Here is a 12,367-nt window from a genome sequence, read left to right as displayed (position 1 = left end):
TAAGTCTAAGCAGAGAGAAAAAAACCATTGCATCATTCTGTTGCTATCAATAGCACTGACTTGAAAGAGCATAACACAGATAACACTAGCTAAACAGCTCACAGGTCTCCCAGGAGCTACCTATTGTCAATGAGAGCTGAAGGAAAGCAATGGGGGAATGTATTTTCGTTGATTTCTTCTAACTACATCCTTCCAGCAACCTAATTTTATTTCATTTACCACTTTAATAGAATATGGCTAATGTTTTTCTTTCATAATGGATTAAAGGTGATGAAGAGGGACCAATAGCAACCTTATCTTATCAAGAAAGAAATCCATATTCTGTGGTTATTCTAAATCCAGAAACATAAAGCACTACATAACTGAAACAACATTTATAAGGCCTCACATAAACAAACAAGGTAGAATATGTGTTGTGATTAAATTATAAATTTAAAAATTATAGCTGATATTTTATAAGCCTTACCTTCTTTGAAAATTCCACTGCTTTTTGTTCACTTTCTTCAACTTTTGCCTTGTTCACACAAGAATCTATTAAGATTGACCAAAAATGATTAGAACTTATTGCATTGGATCTCTAGGAAAAAGATGGCTGCCAGCCTATAACTCTACTATGTAGACTATCATTTTTATGTCAACTGCTATTAAAGAGAAATTGACTTATACTACACATAAAACATAAACTACCATGTTTTCTTTCTATTGCATACTAACTGAATCTGAATTCAATGATAGTACTGTTCAGGCACAAAAACAAGTATCCAAGAATATATTTGACTAATTCATCATCCTTTTAAAGGTATTGAATTATTTTTGAACTTCAACAATTTTAGAATTCTTTAAAAAAAATTTTTGTAGTTTATTATGGGTGGGCAAGTGCCAAAGAAGCTATGCTTAAGATTATTAAGAATCAAAATGACCCTTAAAATAAGGCTAGAGGGGGAGATATAATAACATTTATTAATTCAGGCTTCCTAAAGAAAGATTTCACTTGAACAACTTCTGATCTGGGGCAGACGTATTATGTAAATAAGGAAACAAACATCAAAATTCTTGGGTCTAATCAGACACTCCCGAATATAAATAACTGAAGAACCTCTTTTAGGCAATATTCTCATTATAACATATACAGTCTATTCTGTACCTAGCCATTCCATACCTATTTATTTACCCAAAAGAAATGAAAACATACATCTATACCCAAATTTGTATATGAATATTCATAGCAGATTTATTTAGCCAAAAACTGGAAAGAACCCAAATGTCCATCAAGTAAATATATAAACAAACTGCAGTACACCCATACGCTGGACTACTACTCAGTTATAAAAAATAATGAACTACTGATACATGCAATACAACAACATGAATGAATCTCAAAAGAATTATGCTGAATGAAAGAAGACAGACAAAAAGACCGTACATGCTGTATGTTCTATTTATATAAAATTTTAGAAGATGAAATTAATCCATAGTAAGAGAAAGCAGATCAGTGACAGTCTCAGGATGGGGAGAGGTGGGGATGCATGGGAAGGAGAGACTACAAAGGAGAATGCAAAAACTTTAGGGGGTGATAGACATGTTTATTATCTTGACTTCGATGATAGTTTTAAATGTACATACAAATATCAAAATTTATCAAATCATATACTTTAAATACGGGTAGTTTTCCTTATGCCAAATATACCTCAGTAAAGTTTTTTCTTTTTTTTAAAAAAGAACTGTGTGTCTAGAGCAAGGCAACTAATGAGGAAACTGAAAAATTATGAGATCATAGAGGGGTCAGACCTGTGCTGTGCTGGCAATGGTTGGTTATGATTTTGATTTAAATTTCAATGGGAAGGCATTGGAAAGATTTAGGCAGGGAAACGTTGGATTTATGGAAAATACTAGACTTACAAATCTGTGAAATCAGAAAAGACTTTATGCTCCTCAAATCTAGGTGATCTTAAAATAGAGATCCATAGATTTCCTAGAAATTCTTGAAGCACCTGCTAATTTTTGTGTGTATGCATATGTGTGTGTATGTGTTCTAATGAAAGTTCCAGAGCATTCATCAGCTACTGAAAAAGGCTTTCTGACCATAAAATATTAAGAAGCACACACATATGTGACTTCTGTGAATTTAGAGTTGAGGAAAGTGAAGCCTAGAGAAGTTAAAAGACTTGTTCACAATCACAGAGATGACACAAGGCTGAGGTCATCGTGGGTTTTTGATGCTGACTATCCGCTCTCACCTCATCCCTTCATCTATCCCCATCCCAATGCTCTTGATTCACAGTCCACAATCATAAGCACCTGGCACACGGTACACAAAACAAATGTCTGCTGAACATTGAACAAGCTAGCCAAAATCAACAGTAGATTATGTGTGCCAACTATGGTCCATAATAGATTATAAGCCAATACAAATATGTGAAAATAGTCCTTTATAACTCTCTGAACAAAATATGAAATAACAAGCTCAGTGAAAAATATGCAGTGAGGCCAGCAGTCACATCACCTGCTGGGGGAAGGGAAATTGGCTCAAGCTTTCTGAAAAGCACTCGGCCTTTCAAAGTTCATGCTCCCATTTATAGGAATCGATCTTAAGGAAATATGGAGAAGACGACAAACATTTATACAAAGAAAGTTCACAGCAAATTTATTTATACTTGTGAAAAACCAAAAACAATCTAGATGTACAATAAGAAAGGACTAGTCAAGATGATTATGATATTCTACAAAATGGAATATTATACAGACATTTGAAGTCATATTTTGAAGGTTAACATGGAACAATTCTCATAATATAAAGCTCTATGAAAAGTCAGCAGATAGCTAGATAGAGAAGATAGACAGACAGACAGACAGATAGATAGATAGATAGACAGATAAAAAGAGAGATATAAGAAAATGTACTGAGCTGCAAAGTAAGTAATGGTGGTGAAATGAACTGAGCTCAAAAAGTGAGATTGGTGGTTTATTTTCTCACTTACATAAGTCTCTAGATTGCTTAGAATAAGTGAGCATTAGTTTTAAAATCAGAAAAGAATAATACATAATAAATAATAAGGAATTCATCTTTGAATATTACTGTGAGTCTTCCCTGTGCTATGGAGCGAAGAATAATACATAATTGGTATTCAACAGCTGTTGTTTTCTTCCTTTAAAGATAAGACAAATGAGTTCATGCTTTAATCTTAGCAAGAGTGATTTCAATTAGGTATAAATAAAATTGCTTAACTATAAAGTCATATAGCATAGTATATTTCACAAGAGAGGTTTCACATCATCCTTCAGACATTGTTCCAGAAAGTGTAGCTAACTACCAGTCTAGGATGATATAAGGTCATCTTCTCAGCAATTTCAAGCAGATGAACATGATCATCTCAAATTCTTTCCTAGCTCTAAGGTCTATGAAAATATAAATGGATCTACTTTGACAAAATTAAAAGATCTTAAGTTACTGAAATAAGCCTGTATTTCTTTTCTCAAACTGGAACACTAACCATAGCTATAGTACTAATTAGACTCTATTGTACATGTGATTTCTACAAAACCACTAAGGTGCCAGTATAAACTGAATCAAAGGATTTCAGAGTCATGTTTCTAAAAAACAAGACACGTGTCTATAATAATATAATTTTTTGTGCGGGACATTGATTTTAAACTGAATTCAAGAGTGTTGAAACTTATCAAATAGGTTAATATTTCCAATTACACAGGCAGAACTCTCATGATCATCATAATTAACAATTATAGCGATTATCCATGGACACAATGATTTACCAGATATTAAAGGAAGTTCAGTGACAGACCTAGCTTTAAAAAGTGCCTATTACACAGAAAAGAGTAAAACAATCAATGCACACTGAGGACTGTATTACATACCTATCAGATGAGTGAAGTCAACGTCTAATCTTTGCCTATACTTGAAATCTGGGTCCATACCACTGCAGTGCAGCACTATCTGTGAAACACACTCCTCAATTATTTTGTAATACTGTGGCCTGAAAGAGAAAGGATTCTTGAATACCTTTTGTACTTATACAAACCAATTTTCCTAAGAAGTGATTCAGCATGATAAAAGAACTAAGTCTTTTTCTAGTGCTGGTAAACAAAAAAAAAAGAACTCTTTCTAGCCATTATACTCCCTTGGGAGAAATATGTCTAAGCTTAAAGGTGGTCTGGACGTTATACTGCAAAACCCATTGTGATGCAATCAACTGTGAACACTTAATGACTTAATACTCTAGTTTTCAGGGAATCACGCTTGTGTTCACAGATACTTATCAACGTTATCTACTTACTCGAGCTATTGTTCCTAAAGTTAATGAAAACAAATGACCTGTTAGTCCTACATCCATGCATACAGAAATGGTTCTAGGCCTCTACAAGTTCTTAATTTCAATAAGGGATGAGTATCTTGGCATTAGGTGGCAAGCAATGTGTTGAATTTACAACAACACCTTTACTCAAGATAATTATAACAGCTTACAAAACTGGACTGAGCCACTTATGTTGTAGACCATTCCAAAGATCTATTTATGCACGTTATATATATATAAAAGATCCATTTTATAGAAGCATACACACTTAATATGCACAGCTATAGCCTCAATTTGTTCAAAATGTCAAAGATTTTAAAACAAATTCTAATTCTGCAATCTATCAAAGCAATTCTGGCCTTAAAAATGACCACTTGCATACTTCAAATTTTTTAAAATGTTATTTTTGCACTAAAATTTGGGGAAAATTTGGTATTGATCAGTGGCTAATAAATTCAACAGAGAAAAATCAGAAAGAAATACTACTATAGACAAATTATGACATAAACATCACTAAAATTAGTGTGCTGATAACTAGCCAACCTACTAAAAGTTTGCAAATGAAGTCAAACAGATTCTAATCGCTTTTATATGTCTTTTGTCATGGGGCTGTCCCCAAGAATAAGAACAAATAGTAATATATATTATACATCTGAGGCTTTTTCAAGTCATCATCAGGTCTAGGGTAAATAATATTGGATTATAATGAGTCCAGTCAACGGCTCTTTGGGTAAACAAGAAAAACACAATTGCTCTCTTTGAGCCCAGGTTAATTATCCCTAAGTAGAATAAAAGTGCTTATCACACATCTATCTCCCATGGATGTTCTCAGGATGAAAACGATGTCATATTAGAGCAACTTCTCATTTATTCCAAGTTACCGAGAAATGGAGGATTTCACACAAATTATTTCCCTATGGTAACTGCATACCAGTGAGCACAGTAGCCCTTTAATTGTCAGAACTTATTTTAGAAAACAACAATCATTTTAAAGCCATTACTATCTTTCCTGCTTAAAAAGACAGCATATAATTTAATATTTTCAACACATTTTTATGTCTCTGTAACATCATGATACCCATCAGTTACTGTACTGGTCTGAACTATAATAGTTGTCTAAGTGACTTTAGAACTGTATTTTTCTTGGGACTGTACCTGACCCCATCGTAGCCTTCCTTTTCCCTTTAATCAAACAAGGTTTTTTTTTTTTTTTTTTGATGAGAAAGATTGGCCCTGCGCTAATATCTGTTGCCAATCTTCCTCTATTTGATTGAGGAAGATTGTCCCTGACCTAACATCTGTGCCAATCGTCCTCTATTTTGTATGTGGTATGTTGCCACAGGATGGCTTGATGAGCAGTGTGTAGGTCCCCGCCTGGGATCCGAACCCACGAACCCCGGGCCACCAAAGCAGTGTGTGTAAACTTAACCACTACACCACCAGGCCGGCCCCTAATCAAGCAAGTTTTGAGAAATCAGAGAACCTAGGCTGCCAGAATTTCATGCATAATAAAATATGAAGAACAACTAAGAGCCTGTTGAACAGTTAAATATAAGATCATGGTTACCAGCTTATGAATAATTTCAGTCACTCAGAAACCTTCCTCTAACTTTCTGGTTTTCAGATATATTCCCAGTTATTAGACTCTAAAACTTCTAACTTTATGGATTATTGTCATACTCCTTTATTTTGAAGAATTACATTACTGAATATAAAGCTGATATATTATCATCATTATTTTCTTAGATAAGATCATATCTATTACTAGATAAATACTATAAAAGAGAAATAACAATAAAACCTTACTTATTTAAATGTACAAGAACTTAAAAGTTCTACCATAGACTCTTCAGTGCTTACTCTGTGCTACCATTATCTAGCAAAGAAAATTCATCACGGAGTCAGTAAAGCCTGTTGGGTTCATTGTTATTAAAAGTCCTATCGCTGAAGTTCCCCATTTTATAAATAGATTCTTCTGGCCATTTAAAAATAAATTAACATCTTTTAAAAAATGTTACCTAAAATCGTCAAACTTATACTCTAGGTATGTATATATGCATGTATTGCCTAGGCCCCACTACAGTGTTAACTTTCCTTTAATATCTAATTCAAATTACACAAATAGTACTCTCAGAACTACATCTTACCTGATATAATAATCATTTCTGATGAGCAAAAAATGTTGTAGAATGGATAATAAGTAATTTTCAGCAGCAGTGTCCTTCAACATATTATACAGAAGATGGTACACTTCATTCATATCAGTGGAAAGTAAGTAAAGGAAAAAAATCAAAGATTCTTGATAAAAGTTTCATTCATAACAAAAGCAGCTTCATTTTTTAAAACACTGACATATCATTTTGTTTCCATTACTGTTTCTAAACCTTCAACTCCATGATTCAGTATTTAAACATTTCCATAAAGAAATTTAATTTATGGAATCACTTTAATCTTTTAATGAGACAAAGAGACTTAAAGAGTATTTCCAAGATCATTTAACCATCAAAACCTTAAATGATAAGTTATTCATTATATTTTTAAATTCCAGATTATAGCTAGTACCATTGGAACAGCAAAGTCATTAATGAAAATGGTTTTCTCTTGATCTTCCTGTGGTTGTGACAGAGGACCTATTATCATTCACGCAAGCTATTACTCCTCTATTTTCACTGCCACATAAGATAGAAGGCAAACGAGCATTTTGTGGACTGCTAAAAAATCACAAAACCACTTTTATTTTATACAGATGAAATACTTACTAAAACTGAAATTATTGTTTGTATTCATTTGTATTTCATTTGATAAAAGATGGAGAGTAAAGACAATGGAACTTGAAACATCTTTTTCTTAGGATATATAAAGAGTAGAAGAAGTTTAAATGTTTTTAGTAAACTAGAAAACAGATTTCAAAAATGGATTCACTTTTCCAATAAAAGTGAGGACCTGGAAAATCAATGTAAAAGAAAGGTAGAAGAGGAGATGTAATCCAACATTTAAAAAATAACGTGAATGTCAACATTTTCTCTGAAGGAGAATTAAGTATATGATGGATTACTTCTTAGAGCCCATGTAAGAGTGTTGTGTTCAAGTCTCAAAAGGTCCTTTAAATGGCTACAGAATGGATCCAAAAATAGCTTTATGGTGAAAGTCTGATTATAAGAGAAATCTATAGAAAGCAAGAAACCAAGATATTTATTAATTGATATAAAAGGCATTTAATATTATGTAAACCACTGTAGACTTCAGTCACTAACGATGGATAAGAAATTACAAAAAATTATCCCTTATAATAATGAAATTGTTCTTCATTGCACTTATCCAATACTTATGTATAAGATACTTCAATAGCAGCATTGGTGGGAAACGGTGAAATATAACATTTCTGCCCTCAATCTCATAGGGGCATAGAAGTATACACAAATAAGACAGATACAAACAAAATATTGTTGGAGTTTCAAAGAGGGGAATGTTACTTCCAGCTTTTTTGCAGGGTCGGGGGAGAGGAAAGAAGACATCATAGAGGAAAAGTACAGCTCAAAGGTCATTTTGGTTCTGAAGTATTTCCCAATTTCCTCAGAATCCATAAGTAAGAAATTTAATGGATGTGAAACAAATGGCCAGCAACGCTATCACAACCATCTTGTAGATCTAAAATCATTTCGTATAAAATCATTGCCATAGGAAGATTACATGCTAGTTGTATTTGACTCAAATGCTTCCACTACACAGCCTTGTTTTATAGTCAGATACTACCACATTCAAACATTTTTTTTCAAGAAGGAAACAGACTATTTGGAATGAGAATAAGACATTTATTTGAATTGAATTATATCTCTAAACCATTGAGGTACCATTTAATAAGCTGAAAAAGTATATTACCTATAGTCACATGTGAACTCAGTGAACTTTTCCCCAAAAATCCTTATCCGTGAGGCATATTGCCTTAGGCTCTTGTCTATTCAAGACCATTGAGCAGAGCATACCTATAATACAGCAAGCCGTTGTGCAGATTTCAATATAGTCTGTGTAAATCATCAGGACAGTCTGACAATTCCTCAACATGAATCTCAAGGACAGCATCAGAGTGAGGGTCTAATATAAATAAATGGATATGAATTGGGCTGGCAGACAAGAATTCTAATAACGGTCCACAAAATCACCCACAAATGCCTTTTTCACAATACATGCAAAATGATTTTTGTGGTTTGCCAAAAGGATATTCCATTTCTGCTCGAATGTCATTGAGACGGTGTGATAACTCAGTTAGGTCGTCTTCTTTGTTCTCATCAAATACTTTCAACTGAATATCAAGCTCATCGTTCTCTTTTTCCTTTAGATCCTAATATATAAACATAAAACTTAACAGACAAATAACAGTTTGACAATACCATACTTTGGTAATAAAGGCCAGACACTATTATTCATTTACATACACAGAACCAATTTCAAATATTGACCAGGCGCTTGGTTTCCTGAAAGAAAGTAAATGTACTATGTTTTTCTATTTTAAAATAAAAGACCTCATTGCATTCATTGCCTTTTCTTTTCATGCCCCAGATTTTGATTATTCACATTAAAAAATTAACGATCACTTTTACAACAGAAAAAAACTAATTGCTAACAACCCAAATTAAATGCTGTCGTTTTGACTAAACACACTAATCAAAGATCGCAAAAGAACTCATGCAGTTAGAACATTCACATATGCCTCTGGCAAAAAATGCAAATAGAGATCAACTGTATTAATGAAGAACAAATGCGAGGATATATTCAAGCACAACAGTCCCAAGTATGGCGGAAAAAGTTGTACAAACAAATTTATTTTAAATGATATTTTGTGATTTTCAAGCAAAAAGGTGTCAGGACTTTTTCTCAAGCTGCATGTCTAGCCTCCTCCCCCACCTTTCATTTTTGCTTAACCTAATCACAAAATACCAACTTGGGCATCAAAGACTTGTTTTTGTAATACATTATAAGCACATGCATTACAAACCTCTGATAATTTTCAAAATAATAGTATAAACAAAATCTTTGGAAGCATGCCACACTAGAGATTGTTGGGCTTAATATATATCACCTGGAATATCTTTTAATATGTGTCCATTAAGTTGCAGCTTTCAAAACCCAAATCGGTAATCACAACTGTGGACGCTCAAGGGTGATACCAAAAGTGGGACTAGGATGTTCAGAGCTGAGCTTGAACTCTAAAAGGAAATGCAAGCATGGTGTACTTCAAATTAGGTCGATAAAGCAAAATAGGATGCATTTCTCGCTTCTATTTTTATTCAATAGAACAATTATAAATGGAGATGTAATGTCTATTACTGAAGCCAAACACAAATTGATGCATTTTCTAGACGTTCTTTTTCTAGCATTCACATACATAATAATTTACGGAAAATTTACCTACAGAATATACAAAAATACTTACTAATAGGTTTCTATGTAATTTCATATAAAATATATAGCAAATAAATGTATTTATACTTAGTTTCCTCTTCACTAATAACTCGCTTTAGGTCTAGTTTTCCACTTTGAAGGGGAGTGAAGAAATTTATCGGAATGCAAAAAAATTATCTAACGTTGGTGGGTCACACTATCAGGTGATTTCTGAACTCTATTCAGAAAAGACCAGAAGCCAGACACACCCAATATGCTGATCATTGCAGAAACAACCTTTAATATATTTTAGAATATGGATTTTTCCTTATTCTATGTCACAATAAATTATTTCTTAGATGTTCACTATAAAACTTGAACATATTCAAATATGTTTGAAAAACAGAAAAATCTAAGTTACATACTATCATTTAATTAGCATCAGAACTTTATAAAACATGGAATCAATCTGCATGATTAAAATATTTTCAGTGAAAAAAACTAATTAAATGTTTAATTTAGTTTTCAATTAGAACACATTATTTATACTACATATAGTATGTGAATATATACAGCACAATATAAAATTATAGAGGTATAATTGCAATATCTTGTAAGTATTATTAATAACACTCCATTAAAACAAATACGTATGCATATATACACACACACACACACACATATATATAACTTCCTTTCAGTCAAATGTCAAACCTTGAAAGATATATCCATAAATTCTTGATAAAATAAACATTTAATGAATAAAGTTTTTATATAGCACACATGTGAGTGATATCTTAAAAAAGAAAATGGAAATGAATCACTAAAAGTTTATATTTAAAAATGTAGAATATAAAAAAATTACTGAATTATGCTATTATTATGTGAAATGTTGTAAATATGTTTCAGTTATTGTTTAAACAGACTTGCTGTATAGATGAACATTTTTGGCAGAGTCTCTAAAACTTAAATATAATTAAGTCTCTATAATGTAGTATACTTCAAAAGAAATCAAAAGTCCATTACCAAGTACATGACTGATTACTAGTCACGCAATCAAAATTGAGTCTTCAAAATAATAAAAGGTTTGTCAGTCTTTTAAAAGAGATTAAGAAAGTCTGCTGCCTGCAGACACAATTTCTTACTATCTTGTTTCTTCACATATCTGATTTACCTAATATTTTCTTAATTTATTTAACTAAATAAAAAGTAGATGGAGAAAACTTTACACGAAATCAACGTAAGTTAACTACAGAGCAAATACTATTTTAAAAATCACTATATAGTATGTAACAACTCATTTGTCCCAAATTATTAAAACAAATGTATGAAAAATGAATTTTCCATATAAATGAAATATAAACTCCCTTCAAACACCATGGATAAATTAATCCATAGATACAGGTAGAATTTTGAAACTAAATTTTTACAGAATATAGTTAAAATAATTGTCCTTGTCTTAAGGATTCTGATAATTATATAAAAACAAGTTTGACTCTACTATAATATTACGATGGTCTCAAGGGTTATTGAAATACTAAGAATTATTCTTCCCTAACACTTAATGATTCCAGATAGGTATAGTTTTTGATCCATATACCAACTATTAAAATTAGCTCTGGCCACATCTAATTTGCTGCTTTGAATATGCTATATTCTAGAAAATTAAGGAGCTCCTCTTGTTAGAACACTGCATAAAATAAGAATAAATAGGAAAAAAGGATTTTAACGACTCATCTATGAATATATTATTAAGCTTCAGTACATGTGTAAAAGACGTGTAATGTTACTATTAATTCTAGTAGTATAAATTTAAATATTTAGTAAATAAGAGAGCGAATTAATAAGATAGTATTGACACGTGAGTACATCTAGCATACATTAAAACACGATTATTCCGGCCTTTGCTCCAAATTATGATAATGAAACTACGAGAACGACAACAACAGTAGTGAAATCTATGGTATAAAAGAAGGGATCTCTAATCTTCTCATGGTCCATCTACCTAGATTGTGTTTCTCATCTTGTATATCAGAAATACCTGGGGAGGAATTTTTTTTTTCAAACCAAACATCTCTTCCCCACTCCCAATAAGATTTTGACAGTCTCTCTTCAGGGGGACATGCCCAACCTCTTGGATGGGAACCAGAGGCATATTTAGCCATATTTCGCTCCATTGTCTTAGAGATAAAAAAAAAAAAGAAATTGAGAATCTTTGTAGGTGCTACTTCAAAATTTTAGGAGGCAGAAACACGACACTCCCTACTCCTCTCTTGCTGAGGAATCACTGAGATCTGAGAAGCAGGGTATATTGAAGAGATGTGATAGTTACAGAAAAATCTAACCGTAAGCATATATTAAGAATACATATATTAAGAACTACATGTTGCAACAAGAGGCTTTACATATGGCTATAGGACCAATGTGTAAGTGTAGCTTAGAAATACTGATGCAAAATCTTAGCTGTCACTATAACCAAATGGATAACACACCATGAGACCACTGAACCCAACAGAGATTAATACACCCAGACAAAAGCGCAAAAGGTAATGACAAGAGATACCATAATACTCTTTCCGAAGAGGACTTAAATTAAAATAAGAGTCACGGTTTTCCTGACCAGCCAGTCAATAGTATAAGGCAGAAATGAACGTTCAATTAGAAATAAAACAGGGAAA

The 12,367-nt window shown here is 32.4% G+C and overlaps 1 protein-coding gene across 4 annotated transcripts in view; it reads right to left on the bottom strand.

Moving 5' to 3' along the window:
• The window catches only part of DIAPH2 (diaphanous related formin 2), an 836,961-nt gene that overhangs the window by 583,369 nt on the left and 241,225 nt on the right, over positions 1-12,367 (bottom strand). For all 4 annotated transcript variants that reach the window (XM_058536303.1, XM_058536305.1, XM_058536306.1 and 1 more), the window contains 4 exons: positions 8,531-8,649; positions 6,458-6,574; positions 3,874-3,992; positions 467-531 (listed from right to left, as the gene is read on the bottom strand). In XM_058536303.1, coding sequence (XP_058392286.1) covers positions 467-531; positions 3,874-3,992; positions 6,458-6,574; positions 8,531-8,649 — 420 coding nt within the window. The remainder of the gene's footprint in view (positions 1-466; positions 532-3,873; positions 3,993-6,457; positions 6,575-8,530; positions 8,650-12,367) is intronic.

Source organism: Diceros bicornis, chromosome X (genome assembly GCF_020826845.1).
Source record: "Diceros bicornis minor isolate mBicDic1 chromosome X, mDicBic1.mat.cur, whole genome shotgun sequence".
Classification (NCBI taxonomy): domain Eukaryota; kingdom Metazoa; phylum Chordata; class Mammalia; order Perissodactyla; family Rhinocerotidae; genus Diceros; species Diceros bicornis.
The sequence above is the reverse complement of the archived record's forward strand: the minus strand, read 5'-3'. Positions and strand labels throughout refer to the sequence as shown.